This window comes from Quercus robur, chromosome 9, assembly GCF_932294415.1.
Source record: "Quercus robur chromosome 9, dhQueRobu3.1, whole genome shotgun sequence".
NCBI lineage: Eukaryota > Viridiplantae > Streptophyta > Magnoliopsida > Fagales > Fagaceae > Quercus > Quercus robur.
Window position 1 is genome coordinate 47,877,821 of NC_065542.1, and position 22,882 is coordinate 47,900,702.

Genomic DNA, 22,882 nt, shown 5'->3' on the forward strand with positions numbered 1-22,882 from the left:
CATATCATAAATAGGTGCTATGAATTCAATGATACAATTAACAACATCCCACCAATGATCACTTAAAATGAAATCTTTCACTTTTTGAGCTTTTCCAACATCATCCCCCCTACAAGAAGCCCATTAGTCACTAATAGACATGGTTTGAAGGCATCTTTTTATCAACTTCAACCTTTTCAGCATGACAATAACTAAAGCAAATCTAGTATCAGCAACTTGGAGCAGTTTTAATGGACAAAATTCATTAAACATTGCCAACCTCATTGAATGGCTTATGATAAAAACACGTATGAAGGATCCATCATCAGCAATACGTATAATCCAAATACGCTCCTCATATGTAACTTCATTCTTTTCAGTGTTTTTTGCTACACAAATATTCTTCAAAGCTAGATTAAGAGTGTGGACAACACATGTTGTCCAAAATATTTTGTGATACTCACCTTCAATAAGAGCTCTAGCAGCCTTCATCACATTAGCATTATCAGTGATGACTTGGACAACTTTTTCATATCCAATCTCTTTTATAGCATCCTTCAACAACTCAGCAATAAAATGTTTGTCTTTGTACTCACTTGACCCATCAATTGCCTTTATAAACATTGGACCCCTATTTGATGCAACCATTATATTAATAAGAGGTCTCCTTTGTGGGTCTGACTATCCACCAGAAACTATACTTACACCATTTGCAAGCCAAGAGTCCTTAATTGGTTTCAAAAGTCTTTCAACATTTGCTCTTTCTTTTTGCAAAAGTGTTGTTCTCAAGGTATTGTATCTAGGAGGAACATAACTCGGAATGTTATGGGTAGCAGCATATGCATAGAAATTACGATAATTTGGGTTCCTTGCAAAGTGAAATGGAAGCCCACCGATATAAAACATCCTAGCAATTCTACTATTCAATTCAGCTCTAGCACTATTCTGGAATGCTCTCTCCAAAGGGAGAATTCGCAATCACCTTCCTCCTCTTACCATCAACCACTACATCTATACTACCACTCCCTTCATGTCCCTAGAATTAGGGAATAGGCCTAGGGAGAGGTGGGGGTAAGGGAATTCAACTTCTGCGTTCTCGCTCTAACTTTCCGTTCTCAACCTAATCATGCACTCTCTGCATTTACAATTTATGGCTCGGTGTCACTTTCATACATGCTTTAATACCTTTACCACTAATTTTTAATAAATGAGCCTTAACTCTAGAATAGGATCCCACAAAAGTTTCATCACAATAGTTGCACTTAAAATGTGTATTCCCACCTGATTTAGAAGTAGAACCAACAGGATTTTCCAATTTAGTTACATACTTCCAAAGAAGACCTTCATCTGATGAAAGTTTTGTGCTAGTAGCTTCATCCATTGAAAATTCAATAATTTCAATTTAAGTTGCATGTTTGACCTACAAATAATTTGACAAATATATAATAACTAAATAAGAAATCAAGTAATCAACTCAAGTCTCAACGTTACAGCTTATATAAAAAAATAAGAAAAAAATAAAAAAAAAATCAGATAATAGATACAAATTGAGAGACAGATGTAGAACGAGCAATAGAGCATGTGAGAGTATAATGGAGGGTGAGAATGAAAGCAAAATACCTGAGTGAGCTTGGGACTTGGGTCAGTGAGCTTGAGGCCGAGATTGAGACCAAGAGATGAAGAGTGAGCTTAGGCAATGAGGCAAAGGAGAGATTCTAAGTGAGTATCTGTGGGGTAGGGAGTGAGAGAGGAAAGATGGAGAGTGAGAGAACGAGAAAGGCAAAGAGTTCTGTCGTTTGAGAGGGATTAGGGTTTTTTTTTTTTTGGTTTAAAGTTGCTTCAAAGTTCAGAACATTGAGTTTTGTATTATTATTATTATTATTATTATTATTATTACTAGAATTTCGACCTGATTCAAAGTTGGTTTTAACCTAATTTGGCTTGTTTCGACCAATACGGTCTAATTTGGCCTGAATTGGCCCAAATCGACGCGAATCTACAAACAAAAAAAAAAAGGACACGCCACTGACGATCGTGTAGCGACGTCAATTGCCGCATAGCTTGTCTGTTCATGTCGGGTACAGGTGTGGTGGCCCTGAGCTGCACCCATGCTTCCTAGGGCTATATTAGATTTTTGAACAATATGTACATAGCTAAAAGCCTTATATCTCTCAGACTCTCACTGTTGTAAGTTGCAACTTTAGAATTAAAAAACAAAGTAGATGCCTTCTTCCGACCATCTTATGGGCAATAATCCATTTTTTTTAATAATAAAATTAGGAAAAAAAAAAAGGGACAATAGTCCATTGGTTCACAACATATCACAATCTACCGCATTAGTACTATAACCCAAAATAATTCTCTAATAGCATTCTCAACAAAAAAGGTATAATTGCTAAAAATTGATTTTAGCAGCTTATTTCACAAAAAACACACTACAACAAGGTTGCTATACTCAAAATTTTTAACAACTGAACTATAGTAGGTTGGTATAAATAACAGCCTACTGTAGCTCAACACTTAAATAATAATAATATTTTAATACTTCTCTCTCACTATTCCCTCTCATCTCTTCTCTCTTTTCTTCTTTCTTTTTCTCTCACCGGTCTCATTTTCTCCTTTCTTTTCTTCTTTCTCTCTTCTTCTTTCACCGGCCTTTGGCTTTCTTTCACTTTCTTCTTTCACCCCAAGAGAAAAACTTTGAGATTTTGGGGTTAGGTTTGAGCAAAAATCAAAAGAAATTGAACTTTGGGTTAGAGGAAACCTTGAGATTTTGGGTTTGGGTCTGAGCAAAAATAATAATAAAAAAAAGTTGGGGCTGGTTGGAGTGTGGTGGTGGGGTTGTGGTTTACTTCAGATAAAAGAGAAGAAAAGAAGAAGAAACGGAGAAATGAATAATAATAAAAAAAAAGGGAGAGAGAGAAATGAATAAAAAATGAATAGTTTTTTAGGTAATGTAAAAAATTGAAATTTTGACATAGTGTGTATTGTAACTAGCTGTAAAACTGTAAATGTTGTCAGTTTTCAGCTTTCTTGTGTATCGCACTAACGGCATGCGTGAAGACGGTAGGAGACCATTATCTTCAGTAATATTCCAAACATAGAGGTATGTTAATGTCATTTGCATTGGCTTCTTTTGTCCTTCAATTTGATCACACTTTTCCTCCAAAAAAAATTAATAAAATTTGTTTACACTTCCGTTGTTGTCATTGTTTTTTATTGGCCTTTATTTGTTACGGAGACCGTAAAAGACTAAAAGTACTCGTTGAAAAAACTGAGGGTTACACAATTGCAGCAGTCGGACGTCAGATGGGTTATCTGATTCGCTACAAAAAAAAAAAATGTTGACAAACTAAATAACAAAGTTGACGATCTCAAAGATGCTAGAGATAGTGTGCAGCGTAAGGTTCAAGCTGCTAGTTACAATGTAGAAGAAATTGAAGCTAACATCCAGAGGTGGCAGACACGTGTTCAGGGGATCACTGCAGAGGTACAAGAATTTGTTGAAAAGGAGGCCAAGCAAAGTTGAAGTGTTTTAATTTGAAGGCCCGTTATCAGATTGGAAAAAAAGCACACAAGATGGGATTGAATTTGAACGTCAAGGAACTCAAGGATGAGGCGGACACGTTCCATACAGTAGGCCACCGTGTCCCTATAGAAGGGGGTACTACTATTTCTACTAAAGGTTATGAGGACTTTGAATCAAGAAAATCAATTTTTGACGGAGTTATGAAGGCTCTAAAAGATGATAACATTCCTGCCATTGGGGTTTGTGGGATGGGCGGCTTGGGCAAGAACATGCTTGTTGGAAAAATTGCAACACAACTACACAAGCCATGAAAGACAAGTTATTTGAAAGGACTGTTACGGTAGTTGTATCCCAAACACCAAACTTGAAACAGATTCAGAAAGACATTGGAAAGAGTTAAAGTTGAAGTTTGAAGATGAGGACACTGATTTTCAAAAAGCACATTTGCTACGTGAGCGGTTGAAGAAAGAGAAGATCCTTTTAATTGTAGATGATATTTGGAACAAGATTGACTTGGACACTCTTGGAATTTCCTTCGGGGACAATCGCAAAGGAAGCAAACTATTGCTAACATCTAGTATTAGACAAGGATATGGATGCTGAAAAGATATTCCAAGTTGAAGTTCTATCCAACAAAGAAGCTAAATTCTTGTTTGTAAAGATAGTGGGCGATTTTGCTGAAACCTTGAATTTCCAATCTACCATGGTTGAGGTTGTCGAAGAATGTGCAGGCTTACCGATTGCAATTAAAACAGTTGCGAATACATTGAAAAATCAAAAGAACCCAAATGTATGGAAGGATGCCTTGCAACAGTTAAAAAGGGCAAACCCAACACAGATCAAAGGAATGCATGAGAAGGTCTACACGAGTATAAAGTTCAGTTACAATTTTTTAAGTAAGGAAGCGCAATCTTTATTCTTGTTCTGCAGTTTATTTGAAGAAGATATGGTCATACATATAGATCTCTTATGGAGATATTTGGTGGGTTTGGACTTCTTTGAAGATGTTTATAAAATGGAGGGATAATTACAGATAACCCACCTGTGGTTTGGGCGAAAATCACCTTGCCTACCCGTGGTTTGAAAAGTGTCACTTAACCCACCTGAGGTATGTTCCGTTTGTTTTCCGTAACCCACCTCTGTTAAAATCAGGGTAAATAGATATTTTTGCTCAAATTTTATATCTCTCTCCTCCCAAAACAAAAAATAGCACAAAAATAGAAGAGAAACAAGATTAAAAAGTGGTATTTGTCTCTCTATATTCACACAAATTTTGAACATGAAGAACATACCAAAAAAAAAAAAATTGTATTAGCACATTCACACTACTCTGATTATTTTAATGATTTTTTTCCTTATTTTTTTCTTCCTTTTCTTTCATTTCATCCCAGCTGTCTCTCTCCTCACATCTTCCCGCTGAGTTTCTCTCTTTTCCTCCATCGCCGATATGCACAAGCCCATCCACCATAAACCCAGCTCGCCTCCCCAGCTCCGATCCAGCCCTTCCGCCGACCCAGCTCGCCAATCTCCACAGCCCATTCCGTCGACCCAGCTCACCGATCTTCCTCCACTCCTCACCGGCCCAACTCCCCTACCCAAACGTATTCCTCCACTCGCCGCCGACCCTTACTCTCGCCAACCCAAGCCGTGGGTTTCGCCATGTTCAATGTGGGTTTTGGGTTTAATGGTTTGTGGGTTTGATGGTGGTGGATTTTGGCCGTGGTAGTGGGTTTGTGGTAATGGATTTTGGTTTGTTTTGTGGTGGATGGCTGGATTTTGTCTGGGTTTCGTGGTAGCTGGGTTGCTGGATTTTGCCGCCATGTCTCCCCTCTTTGGGTGGATCGTGGTCGTGGTTTAATGGGTTTTGTTTTTTATTTTGTTTTTGATGGGTGGATCGTGGTTGTGGTCTGGGTTGCTAGATTTTGTTTTTGATTTTTTTCTTGTTAATGGGTTTGGCAGTGGATCGTAGTTGGGTATGTTCTTCATGTGCAAAATTTGTGTGAATGGAGAGAGAGACAAATACCACTTTTTGATCTTGTTTCTTTTGTATTTTTGTGTTATTTTTTGTTTTGAGAGGAGAGAGACATAAAATTTGAGCAAGAATACTTATTTAACCCTGATTTTAACAGAGGTGGGTTACGGAAAACAAACGGAACATACCTCAGGTGGGTTAAGTGACACTTTTCAAGCTACGGGTAGGCAAGGTGATTTTCGCCCAAACCACAGGTGGGTTATATGTAATTATCCCTAAAATGGAAGAAGTGAGAAATAGGGTCCACACGTTGGTCGAGATTCTAAAAGGATCTTGCTTGCTGTTAGAAGAGAAAGTCTAGTGCCACAACCATAATGCACACTTGTGGCGAGTTGTGGCACAAGTTATACATTATGGTTGTGGCACTAGACTTTCTCCTGTTAGAAGGTAAGACGAGTGGTACATTTAAAATGCATGACGTCATTCGTGATGTTGCCATACATATTGCAGACAAAGAAAAGAAAATGTTAACCATAAGAAGTTCAGATGATTCGGAAAAATGGTCCAATATGAAAAAAATGAATGACGCCATTGGAATCGCACTTTTTGAAGCCAAGTTTAGTGAGCTTCCTAAAAGGTTGGAATGTCCACAACTTAACTTCATTATTTTGGGTGATCAAGAAAATTCTTTGCAGATTCCTAATCACATTTTTGAAGGGGCAAAAAATCTAAAAGTTTTAGTTTTGATGAGACCAAGCCTCCCACTTCCTTCATCCCTTTCACTTCTTCAGAACCTCCAGACATTGGCTTTGCTTGAGTGCGAGTCAGAAGACTTGGCTTTAATTGGAGAATTGAAGAATTTGAAAGCTCTTGTCCTAGTTGATTCCAAGATTGAGCAGTTACCCATAGGATTAAGGCAATTGACTCACCTTCAATTGTTGGATTGAGAAGGTGCACCAAACTTGAAGCTATTCCATCAAACGTATTATCAAATTTAAAAAATTTAGAAGAAGTACACATGAATCAGAGCTTTAATCAATGGCAGGTTGGTGGAGAAATTACAGAAAGAAGCAATGCTAGAGTCTCAGAGTTAGATCATTTATTACACTTGACCACATTATGTATACATATTCCGAATCCCAATATTTTACCAAATGCCTTACTTTTTGATAAGTTGGTAAGATATGAAATATTAATAGGCCCTAATTGGGATTGGGATAGTAATAGTCATGTTGAGTTTGAAATCTCAAGAACATTGAAAATTGACTTTGATAGAAGCTTACAAGAAGAGGATGGAATTAAAATTTTATTGAAAGGTTGCAAATATCTCACTTTGGCTCCTAGGAAGGGTATTAAAAATATTCTTTATGCAGTTGATAAGGAAGGTTTTCCACGATTGAAGAATCTTTATGTTCAAAACTGTAAGGTTGAATTTAATCAACCATCTTGTTGGCTTTATTCTATACCAAATTTGCTTGTATTTCAACAATTAGTAACCCTGTATTTAGGTGGGATTTTTGTAAGGGTAGTGAGTGAGATAGTGTGCTGAAATGCTCAAGAGTGTGCAAGAAAAAAACAGAGACTCGCGACTGGATCTCGCGGGTGACTCGCGACTGCAAGCCGCCAGAAGTAGCACACGTGCCAGGAATGCCAGAAGTTGAAGCGTCATGCTAGCTGGAGCACTACAGGACAAAATAGGACAACTGGCCATTCAGTTATCTCGCGGCTAGATCACGACTCGGTCAAGCTGCGAGCCAACCCTGCTTTGAAAAACCTGACTCTTCACATTCCATTCTCACCCTAGTATAAATACCCCTTATACCCACGAAAGAAAGAGAGCTTTGAGAGAAAATTTTGAGAGGGAAACCCTAGAGTAAAACAAGATTGATTCATCCACAATCTTCACATAAGAGATTCTTCAAATTTCTCAACTCTCTTCCTCTCTATTGTTAAATCATTGAGAGGCCTTTTACCAAAACCTTTTCTCACCATATCCATTACTGTGAGACGGCTGTTTGGTGTTCTGAGAAACAGTTAGGAAGGAACCAATTTACATTGGTTGATGCTATGGTCAAGTAGCAGAATCCGGGAAGTTAGAAAAGAAATAGGTTCGGCGCAACCTCGTTGGAGCAAGAAACATGGAGAGCTTAGGTACACTAGGTAGATTAGGCTTGGAGGGTCTATTGCTGTTCACGTATCCCAACTACATTTTCTAGTGGATTACTTACCGCTTGGAGGACGGCAGAGAGGTTTTACGTCGAGGGCTTCGATTTCCTCTTCGATAACACATCGTTGTGTTGTCCTTGTGTTTGCATCTCTCTTCCCTTAATCTTTGCCTTTTATTTTCTGCTGTGGATGTGATTTTAATTGACTTAGATTGTTTACCAATTCTGTTTATAGCTTGTGTTAATTTTCCGCACACTTGTTGTTTGTCATAAAGCTTGAATTGGTTATTTTGTAATTGGGGGTCTAAACGTTCAAGGGTGTTTTATACACTAATTGAACTTTCAAAAACAGTGTTGACATTCAATACATCATTGATTCGATATGGTTTCAATGTGTTGCCTTTCCTGTTTTAGAGTTACTTTCTCTAGTCAATATGATCAATTTGGAAAAGATATGCCATAACCAACTTGCAATGGGGTCTTTCCACAACTTGAGAAAGTTAGAAATAAGAAAATGTGATAATTTGGTGTTTGTCTTCTCCTCAATCTTGCTCAGATGCTTTTCGCAACTCCAAGAAATAGAGATTGAAGATTGCAAGGTAATGAGCGCAATTGTTGCAGAGGAAAGAAAACATGGGATACAGGTCAATGATGACAACATTACGGATACAATTGACTTCCCTCAATTGCGTTCTTTAAATCTGAAAAGATTACCAAATTTAATGGGCTTCTGTTCTAATGTTGATTCTCAACCACTTTTCAACAAAAAGGTATTGTTATGACTTATGATTTAATATCCTCTACAAATTGTGATAGCCTTCACACGTACACATTTTAGAGTTGAGCATTATAATAAAAGTTGAGCATGAATTTGACTCTCACTTGTACGGAAATTACTTGCTAGTTATTCATTATTGCACAGTCAAATCCCTTATATATCATGATTATGACTTTCATTTTGATGGAAAGTATTGATTCTATTAATATCATTTACTTCCCACAAATTACTAGATTGACGTAATTTGCTTATGAAATTTCCTTATGAGGGAATATGTTAGACAAACACGTATCACACCAATCTTCTTATTAGTCAACAATTGATTTTCTGTGTGCATGTCAAATTACTTCAATCATGTCCTTTTTATTTCCTTGCTTAATTTATTTGATCATTTGTAATATAATTAGAATGTTTAAATTAGTTTGTTTAATTACTAGTGTTAAGGTCCAAACTAAGTTTGTTAACCATAGAAATCTAGAGGGAAATTGTATATATATTTTTATTGCTGTTTTAAGCTTCAATAAAATTGAAACTACCCCCATTTTCAACTCTCATTCTCGTTTAAAAAAAAAAAAAAACAAACAAACAAATCGGGTTGGATTGGGTGCCTATTACCCAACAGGACGGGAAGAGAAAAATTATTGCTGAAGTGGTTTAGGTATGACTGCAGACATTAAAATCAGGTGCAATGGGTTTGTGCTGGTGGGGTAGCAATGTGCCACACTACCACTAATCATCATTTGGGAAACACCAAAATTGGTCTTTACTCTTAAGAATCTCTAAGCTAAATAATTTTCCTCAAAGTGAGATTTTACTTAAAGAAATTCAATTGATTTTTTTTTTTTTTTTTAAATCTTCGAAGCAATATTGTTATCTAAATTTTGTGAGCAGACATGTCTGCCACTCAAATCTCTCTTCGTTAAAAGGCTCCTTTATTTTCCTTTTCCCCCTTTCTTTTATTACTTTCTTCCATGTTCTACTTGCATTGTGGGTTTTTGGAATATAATTTAATTGACTTTTTTCATGTTTGTCTCTATGTCTTATTCTCAACATAAATCTTCTTCTTCTTTGGGTAATATAAAGGTATGTTATTGACTCACTCAATAAATATGTGAGAATTGTAGGTTGCATTTTCTAACTTGGAGAATCTACACATCGATGCCATATATAAGCTGAAGATGTTGTGGCACAATCAACTTGATCCAAATTCCTTTTGCAAGCCAAAACAATTGCGTGTTGATGACTGTGAAAACCTAATAAACATTTTTCAGCCTATTATCTTGAGAAGACTCCAGAATCTTGAAGATTTGCAGATAAGAAATTGCAATTTATTAGAAGAGGTATTTGAAGTTCGAGGGAAAAATGGTGATGAAATATGTGATATGGTGGTATCCACTCAGTTCAAAGTCTTGAAGTTAATCAATCTACCGAATCTTAAGCATGTGTGGTCTTCGGCCCCCGAGCAATTTTAACATTTCAAAATCTGCATGAAGTTGAAGTTTCTAACTGTAAAAGTATGAAAAGTCTCTTTCCAGCTTCGGTGGCCAAAAGTCTTAAACAACTCTAGAACCTAAAAATACACGACTGTGGATTGGAGGAAATTGTTGCTATGGAAGAAGGATTGGAAACAGTGACTAAGTTTGTGTTCCCACAACTAGTCTCTCTAAGTCTTGAATTGATGCCTGACCTCAAGTGTTTCTATCCAGGAAAACACACTATAGAGTGGCCATCACTAAAACAGTTGATGATACTCAAATGCGACAAAGTGAAGATTGTTGCTTTGAATGAATTAAGCTTCCCAAATACAGATGGGTTGGGCCATGATGTTCCGATTCAGCAGCCCTTTTTCCAGATCAAAAAGGTATGAACTTGTACTTGTTTCTTTGTTGACATTTTTTTTTTATTTGAGAAACACACACATATATATAGGGGATTCTTTGTTGACATGGATATAAAATGTTTGCATTGTATAGCTTTTATACTTGATGGACATTGTTCGGTTGACATTTTTTTTTTTTTTCCGTTAAAATGATTTCCACTTTTTTTTTTATGGGAAAATGATTTCCACTTAATGCTTCATATAAATCTAAATGGAGCTCTGTCGTTTAACCTCTACGAAACTGAATGAAGATAGTAAAAATGTTTTTTTTTTTTTTTTTTTTGGGTGTGCTTTTGTACTGCTCCAATTTCTTCTTTTCACCAATATCTTTCGGTTACATGCCTTTAATTCTTCTTACGTGAAATATACATTTTTTCCCCTTAATTGTGCATCGCCGAGTCCTTAGTCCCATCATTTCTTTTTAACTTTGATTTTATATTTTTACAACTATCCTAACTTGCACTACAACCAAAATCCTTCCTTCATATTCCCATCAAAAAAAAAAAAAAAATCCTTCCTTCATATGATTAAAAAATAAAAATAAAAAGATAAAATATCATTTTTGTCTCTATATTTTTACAAAATTTTGTTTTTTATCTCTAAATTTTACAAAACATTATACTTTTCATCATTTTGTCTTTGTATATTCTTCTACCTCTGTTTTGCAATCTTGCTTCCTCCGTCTCTTTCTAATCTTGAACTTTTCAGTTTCTCACCTCCCTCTATTTTTTCACATCTCCAATATATAGCATTGACGCACGGTTTAAAATAATTACATAGCTACATCCCATAATTTTCCAAATTTTATGACTTCTTCCTCTTTTTCCCTAGGATTCCTCAAACACATCACTTCAGAGCCAGTAAAATTTTACTTTCTCCCCCCCCCCCCCCCCTCCCTTTTTTTTTTTTTTTTTCCTTTTGGGTGTTGGAATCTTATCATATATCATACACATTGCGATTTTCCAATTATTTTAGGTGTGATATAGTATTTCAACTCTCTTTTTTTGGATTCTCTGCAATTGTCATATTACAGTTGTTAATTGTTTGTGATTGAGAGATATGAAGATTGAGAGCTCACTATATATATGGTTAGTTAGGGATGTACAAAGGAAGACGAAATTAGCATAGGGAGAATCATGCAGTTCAATCATGTGAGTTAAGGTTAAATCATACCGTTCGTTGAATGAGCATAAAAATGAAGGTCGATACTGTATTTTACAGCATATTTGAGATTCACTCTGTCCTAAATTTGATCATACAAGAGTGATAATCTTGATTCTTGAGTCACTCACTCTTTTAAGTCTTAACCCATATGTCACCATGATCTTGACCTCAGTGTAGCAATTCTTTTTCTTTTTGCAAGAAAACTGACGAGTTTGATAAATTTTGTTAATGGATGAGAAATTCTATTATACAAAGTGATAGTCTTGATTCTTGAGTCAGTCACTCTTAACCCATGTCACCACCATGCATCTACCAAGTTGCTGTATATTTGGTTTCTTTTTGATAGTTGTGGTTTGTTTTTGTTGGAATAATTGTTTGGGTACATATGTTTTTAAGCAAAATTCGTTAGTGAGAGCTGGGAATATTCTTAGGCATAGAAAATCATTAGGAATTGATACATGGAGGACCAAGAAAGAGTAGAAGGTTATAATAAGTCAAGGAAGAGTGACTCATTGGAGGCTTGATTAGCCGAGGTAGCCCAGTGAATGGGAGCATCATAAAAAATTTCTTAAATTTATATAAGGTCAAGTAATGTTATTGATTAAATTTTTCAAATACTTTTTTTTTATTATTATTATTTTTTATAACAATAAACTGCGCAAAACTCAATTATAGCAATCTACAATTGTATGTAGAGCATTCGGTTAAACATAAAGAGATTCCCTTCATTTAGTCTTCATGCATCTTATCAAAATATTGCATTTATAACAAAGCATTAATTAATTGCCATATGTTAATTGCCATATGTATATGGTTCACTAATTATTTATAAATAGATTTATATAGTTATTCTCTAAAATTGATATAAGAAATAATTTATTTGGATTACTTATTATAAAAATATATTTGAAAGTATAGCATAACTTCTCATCAAAAAGCAAAAAAAAAAAAAATATATATATATATATATAATGACACATGATACTCAAATACAAAAATATTTGTGTGCTTAATTTCGCCAAAATATAAAAATATTTGTGAATTTATCAAAGCAAAATGTTAATATTTTTAATAATCGTCCTTTCCAAAAAAATTTACATTTCCTAACATCTCTTAATGACATATAATATATATACATATAACCAACAATTGAAAAAAAAAAAAAAAAAAAGACTATTAGGTTTTAGATCCCTGTAAACTAGATTGTTTAACCTAATTAATTAACTAATTAGGTTTATTATTTAGATCTAGGTTAAAACAATAAAGTCATATCATGTAAAGTAGCGGAAAATAAAGAACACAATGATATGATCACCCATGGACTACTTCTTTCCTTGGCCTTTGCAACACAAGCACCCACACTTGTGACTTTAAGACTCCCTCAAAGGTTTATCAATACAAACTCTCCTATTTGTGACTCCAAGACCACCCTTGAAAGTTTAGATCATTAGCACCTTTGATGACTAGAGAGGGCATCAACTTCTACAACACTGGATCTTGAGATTCTTTAAGGAATAACACTAGTAGAAGACATGAGAGAGTTTTTTGGGTACAAAACCCTAGATAAAAAGGAGGCACACTCTTCTCTCTCTGAAAAGCCTTATAAAAATGTGCTTAGGATTTCCTTTATATACTAGGAGAAGTAGATTTGAAACCCTAATCCTTTTTGGGCTTGAACTGCTGTTCGGGCTTAATTAAAATTCTGCAGATGCAACTCTCAATTGATCGAGCTTGTCTCTCGATCGGTCGAACAAGGCAGATTCTGAATTTTTCTTTCTACAGCTTGTATGTTCTATAATTTTGACTTGAATCACCTTGAGTGTTGGCTAATAATACCTATAGACTCTAGGATCTATATTTAGACAAATTTGTGTTCATGATTTGTCAATTGTTCTAAACTTTTAGAACCTAACAAAGACAAAAAAAGATTGTCTTTTTTTTAAGAAACAAATAGACACACACACACACAAAGAAGAGAGAAAGGGTTTTTAACACAAAGACACATACCACAAATTCTACTCAAAAGCCATAGTAAAAAAATATATATATTTAATTTAGTAACACAACCAAAAATAAATAAAAAAAATAAAAAAAGTAATTGTCCTCTTATGTTAGTGGATATAAATAAATATTTGCAGTTTAGTTATATTAATTTTAACAATTTTCAATTTCTCCAATTTTTTTAGTGAAATATAATATAATTGAAATTAATTCTCTAAATATTATACCACATAATAGATATTATACATAAGCAATGCGATAATTCGTTCAAATATTAAAGATTTACCGCACATTTCATGGAACTTTTTTTTTTTTTTTTTAAGAAACACATCACATGGAACTTGGGCAGTTATTACTTATTTATGAACTCTGTGGAGTAATTTTTAATAATGAAAATTATCATATATTTAGTAAAGATGTATATAGGAAATATTAAATTACTATTAAATGTTTTTAAAGTGTTTGCATTAGAGTTTAGAGCTAAATTGACATTGTCCTATGCACAAAGTGCTTGAGGATCTAGAGAGGAAAGGGTTCAAGATGTGGAGTTAGTAGCATATTTTAATAATTTTTGAAAAAAAAAATAGTCTAGAAGACAAATGTATAGATGGATGTGATTCCTGTATAATCATGTCATAAATGATATACCAAATAATTTAATAAAAAATTGGGACCATTATAACAAGTTCTCATTTTGTCTCACACACACACACATATATTATATATATACTAGGCTTATCACACACGCTTTGCGCATGCGATAATGCTCTTTTTTATTTATTTGTTTTCTTTGTTTAGTGTTACGATGTTTAAAAGTAATATATAAATAACTGTGTATCTTTTTTTAAAGAAAGAGGTCAAATAACGTGGGATAATATTTAAAAATGAGATAGAGATTCTTCTTAAAAAAAGAAGAAGATAGAGATAGTGTCTTAAGTTTTAGGCATAATAGAAAAGAAAAAATAAAAAATAAAAACCTAAAACTTAGGTATAGGCCTATTTGGTGAGAGATTTTTAGTATCGTTGTTTAAGTTTTGTGGAAATACGTGTGGGTGAAAATTGTGTAGAAATATGTGTTGTGATGTTTAAACAACGATTTTTGTTGTTTAAAATTATTTAATTAAAAGATAAAGGTATTTTAGAGAGTCTAATAATTTGTGTGAGAATATTTTAGTACGCACACACTAGCCTTATCACACGCTTATGGATAGTGTGTATAAGGCGCGCGCGCGTGTGTGTGTGTGTGTGTGGTCCTATATTGTAGAAAAAAATGTGTTTTTTTATTTTATATATATAATTTTTATTTTGATAATCTAATTTATAATTGGATAAAAAAAATTGAAAATCAACAAGATAGTGGCCCTATTTTTTGTCTCTACTTAAACATAGGGATGTAGGGGCATTTTTGAACAAAAAAATTGAGGATCCTAAAGAGTGAAAGCCCTTTAAATAGTAGTAGTAGTAGTAGGTGTGTGTGTGTTACCTGAACAATTTGCCCCAAACTCATGAGATTTTACATAACCAAATTCAATTTTGAGAGCAATGGCTAGTTTGTTTCATTTTTCCTCAGTTCTTTCATTAGTTTGCTCCATGTTGTACTAGCGTCGTGGTTTTTTAGAATGTAATTTAATTTTAACTTTTCCCATGTTTGTCTGTCTTATAACCAACTTAAATCATCTGTTCATTCTCAAAAAAAAAAAACCTTAAATCTTCTATTTCTCAATTATTTTGGTAACATAAAGGTATGTCATTGACTCACTCAATAAATATGTGAGAACTGTAGGTTGCATTTTCTAACTTGGAGGATATATGCATCGGTGACAGAAGATGTTGTGGCACAATTATCAACTCGTTCCAGATTCCTTTTGCAAGCTAAAAAAGTTAGGCATTGCAAGATATAAAAATATAATGAACATTTTTCCACCTAATATGTTGAGAAGACTCCAAAATCTTGAAAATTTGGAGATAAGGGATTGCAATTCGGTAGAAGAGGTATTTGACATTAGGGGGAAAAATGTTGATGAAATATGTGGTATGGTATCCAATAAGTTGAAAGTCCTGACTTTATTCAATCTTCCGAAGCTTAAGCATGTATGGAGTTCGAATCTCCAAGAAATTTTGACATTTCAAAATATGCATATTGTTAAAGTTTCTAACTGTAAAAGTCTGAAAAGTCTTTTTCCAATCTCAGTGGCCAAAAGTCTTGAACAACTTCAACGGTTGGAAATATGCGATTGTGGATTGGAGGAAATTGTTGCTATGGAAGAAGGATTGGAAACAGTGACTAAGTTTGTGTTCCCACAACTATTAGTTCTAGATCTTTTTTCGTTACCAGAACTCAAGTGTTTCTATCCAAGAAAACACACTTCAGAATGGCCATCACTAAAATATTTGTACATATCTAAATGCGACAAAGTAAATATTTTTGCATCGAATGAACTAAACTTCTCAGATACAAACGAGTTGGGCCATCATGCTCCAGTACAGCAACCCCTTTTTCTGATTGAAAAGGTATGCACTTGTACTTGTTTATTCGTTAATATGTATATAAGCATATAACACTTAGGGTACGTTTGGTACACTGAATGTGGATTACAACATGAATGGTAATCTTTATTATCAAGAATAAAATATGTTGTAATGGAATAACTAAACCTATTCATTAGTTTGGTTATGAGTTGTAACATTAGAATAAAACTTATGATCTATTTTAGGAAATATCTCATTCATACAATTATATTTCCTAGAAAATAATATATTTTAAATTTTAGAGAGATGAGTTATATTTTAATGATTTTTTATTTCCATAAATGTTAAGTGGATATGGAAAGTTTATTTATTTGGAAATATATTAGTGTTGAAAATTATTACATCTACTAAGGAATAGTTATTACAACTCTTTTAGAGAGGAATAGTTATTCTTCATTTTAAAGAATAGCTATTCATAAGGAATAATCATTCCCTATAATAAAAACATAACAAAACTATTGAATAGCTAAATCATAGGAATAACTATTACATTACAGTGCCTATTACAGTCTATCAAACGTGCCCTTAGTGTAATTATCCAAAAATTAATACTGTAACAATTTGTTAATCAATAAGTCTAGGTACACAAATAATTCCGCCAAAATGTTTGAATATTTTCTTTTTCTTTTCTTTTTTTTCGCTAAACCACGTTAAAATGTTTGAATTAATTGTATAGCTTTTATACTTGATGGACATTGTTCGGTTGACATTTTTTTTTCCTGTTAAAATGATTTCCATTAAATGCTTCATATAAATCTAAATGGAGCTCTGTATATTAAAAATGATTATTTATTTATTTATTCTTTTTGGGGTGCTTTTGAAATTTGAACTGCTCCATTTATTATTTTTATTTTTATTTTTTATCAATTTCTTCCGGTTACTTGCCTTTAATTTTTCCTTCATTAAATATGTTTCCCCCCTACCCCACCCCCTTAAATGTGCACCACCGAGTCCTGGTCCAATCATTTTTTTTTTTCACTTCGGTTACACGTTACACCACCGAATTTTTACAGCTATCCTAACGTGCAGTACAATCAAAACCCTTCCTTCAGGTTTTCCAAAAAATATATATATAAAAATATAAATAATAAAATAATAAAATCCTCCGTTAAAAATGACTTCTTCTTCTTCTTTTTTTTTTTTTTTTTGGGTTAAAGTGCACCACCTCTCCTAAAATGGCTCTTCATTAAATTTTTTTACTCTTTCTTTTTTGTAATGTTTATTTTATTATTATTATTATTTTTACATATGAAGGTTGATAGCTTACTAAGGGTTACAAAATTAGTATAGGGGAAATCATGCATTTCAATCATGTGAGTTCTTCTTCTTCTTCTTCTTCTTCTTCTTTTTTGGGTTAAAGTGCACCACCTCTCCCAAAATGGCTCTTCATTAAATTTTTTTTACTCTTTCTTTTTTGTAATGTTTATTTTATTATTATTATTTTTACATATGAAGGTTGATAGCTTACTAAGCATCAGCATTGAAGAATGCTACTCTATCCTATTTTACCATCCCAAAAAGCTACTTTATCAATTATACCATACCATTTTACAATACACCCTACATCCAAAAACTCTATTATTTTACTTTTTCATTAAAATATTATTTTTTTAATCTTTCTTTATTATTTCTTTCACATCATTACTTTTTTTTAGCTAAGGATCTGATTCCAACGGAAAAAGGGTAGAATAAAATATATATATATATATATATATATTTTTTTTTTTTTTTTTACCATAGTGCTACAGTACAATTCTAAGTTTAGAATTGTACTGTAGCACTATTGCAAAAAATTTTGCAATAGTGAGGTATACCATTTTTTGATGCAAAGGTTTTTGAGCTATGAAATGCCAAAAAGACCTTAGATATAGCATTAGCATTCTTCAATGCTAATGCTCAGGGTTACAAAGTTAGTATAGGGGAAATCATGCATTTCAATCATGTGAGTTAAGGTTAATTAACTCATACCAGTTGAACTATTTCAAACTCATTGCATTAGAGACTATTGTTTAGAGTAGATGTTATACTAGTACTAATATAATCAATTGTTATGTGGGTTCCAATTAACTTAACTGGTAAAATCTCTGATGGTTATATAAGATATCTAGGATTCAATCCCCAGCTACACCAAAAAATTGATTGGTGTCTTGGTCTAATGATAAAAAGCTATCATCAAGAGCGGATACCATAGGTTGAAACTCTCTCAAAAAAAATATAATCAATTGTTAAACAATATCACAAATAATTTTATAAAAATTTGTGACCGCTTAATCATTTCTCATTATGTGATTTAAAGCCAGTTCATACAATATATAGAATCTCTTACCTAAATAATTTGCCTAAACTCACAAGATCTTACAGAAGCAAATCAAGCAATTCAAATGATTCTCAAAAATAAAATTAAAAATCAAACAATTCAATTGTTTTTGTTTTTATTTTTATTTTTTTGGTTATCTAAATTTCGAGAGTACAGCCATCACATTTTGTAAAGAATTGAACTTGAAGAAACTAACCTCTGTACTCCCACAAAATTTCTCTTCAATTAAAGGGTGGTTTGTTTCTTTATTCCAAAATGCTTTCATTAGTTTGCTCCATGTTGTACTAGCCAGGTGGTTTTTTAGAATACAATTTAATTTTAACCTTTCCCATGTCTATCTCTATTTTTTATTCCCAACATAAATCTTCTTTTTCTCAATTATTTGGGAATATAAAGGCTATGTTATTGACTCAGTCAATAAATATGTGAGAACTGTAGGTTGCATTTCCTAACTTGGAGGATATACACATCATTGACATGGATAACATGAAGATGTTGTGGCACAATCATCAACTCGTACCAGATTCCTTTTGCAAACTAAAAAAGTTGATTGTTATTGGATGTAAAAATCTAATTAACAATTTTCTGCCTAATATGTTGAGAAGACTCCAGAATCTTGAAAAATTGCAGATAATTAATTGCAATTCTGTAGAAGATGTATTTGAAATTAGAGGGGTAAATGTTGATGAAATTTGTGATACAATATCCACTCAGTTGAGAGTCTTGCAGTTATTCAATCCTCTAAAGCTTAAGCATGTATGGAGTTTGGATCTGAAAGTTCAAATAGTGTATAAAACACCCTTGAACATTTAGACTCCCAATTACAAAATAACCAATTCAAGCTTTATGACAAACAACTAGTGTGCGGAAAATGAACACAAGTTATAAACAGAATTGGTAAACAATCTAAGCCAATTAAAATCACATCCACAACAGAAAATAAAAGGCAAAGATTAAGGGAAGGAAGATGCAAACACAAGGACAACACACGATGTGTTATCGAATAGGAAACTGAAGCCCTTGGCGTAAAACCTCTCTGCCGCCCTCCAAGCGGTAAGTAATCCACTAGAAAATATAGTTGGGATACATTAACAGTAATAGATCCTCCAAGCCTAATCTACCCAGTGTACCTAAGCCCTCCAAACTTCTTGCTCCTACGAGGTTGCGCCGAACCTATTTCTTTTCTAGCTTCCCGGATTCTGCTACTTGACCATAGCATCAATCAATGTATATTGGTTCCTTCCTAACTGCTTCCCAGAACACCAAACAGCCCTCTCACAATAATGGATATGGTGAGAAAAAGGTTTTGGTAAAAGACCTCCCAAGGGTTTAACAATGGAGAGGAAGAGAGTTGAGGAATTTGAAGAGTCTCTTATGTGAAGATTGTGGATGAATCAATCTTGTTTCACTCTAGGGTTTCTCTCTCAAAATTCTCTATGGAAGCCCTCATTCTTTCGTGGGTATAAGGGGTATTTATACTGAGGTGAGAATGGAATGTGAAGAGTCAGGTTTTTCAAAACAGGGCTGGCTCGCGACTTGGCCTCGCGGCTTGACTGAGTCGCAAGATCCAGCCGCGAGATAACAGAACGGCCAGTTGTCCTATTTTGTCCTGTAGTGCTCCAACTAGCATGACGCTTCAACTTCTAGCAGCTTGTAGCCGCGAGTCACCCGCGAGATCCAGTCGCAAGTCTCTGTTTTCTTGCACACTCTTGAGCATTTCAACACTCTATCTCACTCACTACCCTTACAACAATTCCACCTAAATACAAGGTTACTAATTGCTAAAATACAAGCAAATTTGGTACGGAATAAAGCCAACAAGATGATTGATTAAATTCAACCTTACAGGATCTCCAAGCAATTTTGACATTTCAAAATTTACGTACTGTTGAAGTTTTAATTGTAAAATTCTGAAAATTCTTTTTCCGGTCTCAGTGGCCAAGAGTCTTGAACAACTTGAGAGTCTAACAATATGCTATTGTGGATTGGACGAAATTGTTGCCCTGGAAGAAGGAGTGGAAACAACAATTAAGTTTGTGTTCCCACGAATAACCTCTCTAAATCTTGAATCGTTGCCTGAACTCAAGTATTTTTATCCAGGAAAACACACTTTAGAGTGGCCATCGTTGAAAAGGTTGAGGATAAAGAATTGTGACAAAGTGAAGATTATTGCTTCAAATGAGTTAAGCTTCCAAAAAAGAAATGAGTTGGGGCATCATGTTCAGATTCAACAGCCCCTCTTTCCAATTGAAAAGGTATGGATTTGTACTTGTCTCTTTGTTAACATGTATATGACACTAGCTAGTCTAATTACCATAAAATAATAATAAAAAACTAAATTTAATAACAATTTTTTAATACTAAAATGACTAGTGGGACTACATATAAATATTTCGATTTGGTTATCCATAAAAAAAACTTTAAAAAATAAAAAGAAAAAAAGTAGTAGGATTAGGAGCCCAGTTTCCAGCTGTACCGTCGTATCTGTGTTGAAGCTATACGAACTAATAAGTAAATGTTCAGAATAAGAAATTAGATAGGAGTACTTTGGATAGGTTCATGACTACCTTAACGATATTTTTCAGATTTCTTTTTTGGAAAATGAAGGACATAATTGAGATATCCAATTGACTAAAACCTTATATGAAATCATCTTCTTTAAAATTAATTAGGGTATCATTTTTGTGTTTGATAATTTATATAGAGAAGCCTTTCATTTTACTAGTCAATAGATAATATTCAAATTAATTATGGTTGGTAGGTCGGATTCCATATTATTGTTTAATTTTCTGAACTTTTATTTGAGTTTGGTTCTAAAATAATTTCAGAATTTTGGGTTTGACTAATATGTTTTGCTGATCTCGTGATAGTTTCAAATTTTTTGTTTCAGTTTATTAAAAAAGTTGTTGACGCATATGAATTAGGGAAAAATTTTGATGGGTATCTCAACCCATTCTAACCATAATTTTGCATATGATTTGTCACAAGTTGGGTTTAGACCACTGTCAGATATGATTATTAATCACATTTAAGGCCAAGTTGATTATTAGATTTATTATGAATAGCCATTAAAAATAAGATAAACATCAATAGCATGCATAGAGTGGAAAAGAAAAAAAAAAACAAAAACAAAAACAAAAACAAAAACAAAAAACAAAAAAGACATACGATATTATGATCAAGGAAAAAACCTGTAAAACAAACTAATTACACAGGAAAAACTTTGGAGAACTTGACCTTATCACTCCCGAGGTGAACAAGTCCACTATTAAATAAATGTTTACAAACTGGATAACTCTATTCTTTGTAAACTTAACTATAGTTATCAAACCAAGTTCTGAGATCCACAGACATCTCTGATAGCAATACGTTGCAATGTGAACCTCTAATCCTCGAATGCAATATTCCCTTGAAGATTAGATTTAGCATCTTTGATGACTGATTTGTAGCAACTTAATTATATAGTTATCAAACCAAGTTCTGAGATCCACAGACATCTCTAATAGCAATACACTGCAATGTGAACCTTTAATCCTCGAATGCAATATTCCCTTGAAGATTAGATTCAGCATCTTTGATGACTGATTTGTAGCAACTTCAGATTCATTTATTTTGATTGTATGAGAAGTAGTGACTTTGGAAGTAGTAGGCACCTATGGAGGCTGTAGGATTTTTTTTCTATGGAGTTCAGTAAGAAGATGAATCTTGAGTAGGAGAAGAATCTTGCGGTCTACATGGTTTCCTTATTACAGATTTGTTCATAGTACTAGCAAGATTATAAAAGATAAACTATAAGTTCATTTGGTATATTATTTCTTAATATAATGAACATATTAATTATAGAAGGAAGTTGGAAGGGGCGAGTAAGAGCCGGATTCAAGTCTCTAGAAAGAAACTTAACACACATATATACTCAGATTACTAGAGTAGGATTTCAATCTCAAATTAAAAATATAAAAATACAATAAACATATTAATTATTGTTGTTAAGTGAACTTTAATTATTATTTCTTATAATAATTTTATCTATTAGTTTATATGTTTACTCAAAAAAAGTTTATATGTTTACTCTTTACCATTCTTTTATTTAACAATTCAACTCAACTTTGACAACTATTAGTCTTTGTAATTGTATTAAGAAAAGTTTTTTTGTGTTAACATTTGCTTTTGTCTTCACTCAATCACTCCCCTATCCTATGCCTCTTGTCTAATGTTTTTATATTTATTTTTTTAGAATCACTCCTTGTCTAATTGTTTAATTGTCTTTTAGTATTAGCTTTCGCTAATCACTGATGAATTGATCATTGGCCCATGCCTCAGTCCCCATTAAACAAACAACAAATTAAAAACACATTCAAAATTAGCTATTCCATTCACAACTTCAGTTAGAAGTATAAATTAATTGTAACATTTATTTGCAAGAATAGATTGTTAATAGGATCATATTCAAACTAATTCCAGTTGGACTTAAAAAAAAAAAAAAAAATTAAGGTCAAGGACTTGAGAACTACTGTGTTTACAACATTTTTACAATAAATTTTAGGTGGTAGGTTGTTACAATTCTAATTT

The 22,882-nt window shown here is 33.3% G+C and overlaps 1 protein-coding gene across 7 annotated transcripts in view; it reads left to right on the top strand.

The window, feature by feature from the left end:
* The window catches only part of LOC126698785 (probable disease resistance protein At4g27220), a 171,541-nt gene that overhangs the window by 86,551 nt on the left and 62,108 nt on the right, over window positions 1-22,882 (top strand). For 4 of the 7 annotated variants that reach the window (XM_050396220.1, XM_050396224.1, XM_050396223.1 and 1 more), the window contains exon 5: window positions 3,360-3,385. Coding sequence is in view for 3 of the 7 variants with exons in the window: in XM_050396221.1 (XP_050252178.1) it covers window positions 6,118-6,409 (292 nt within the window). In the remaining 4 variants the exon portion in view is untranslated. Of the gene's footprint in view, window positions 1-3,359; window positions 3,386-3,543; window positions 3,665-6,117; window positions 6,410-22,882 lie in introns of those variants that run through there. The other 3 variants (XM_050396221.1, XM_050396225.1, XM_050396219.1) reach the window with 2 other exon arrangements.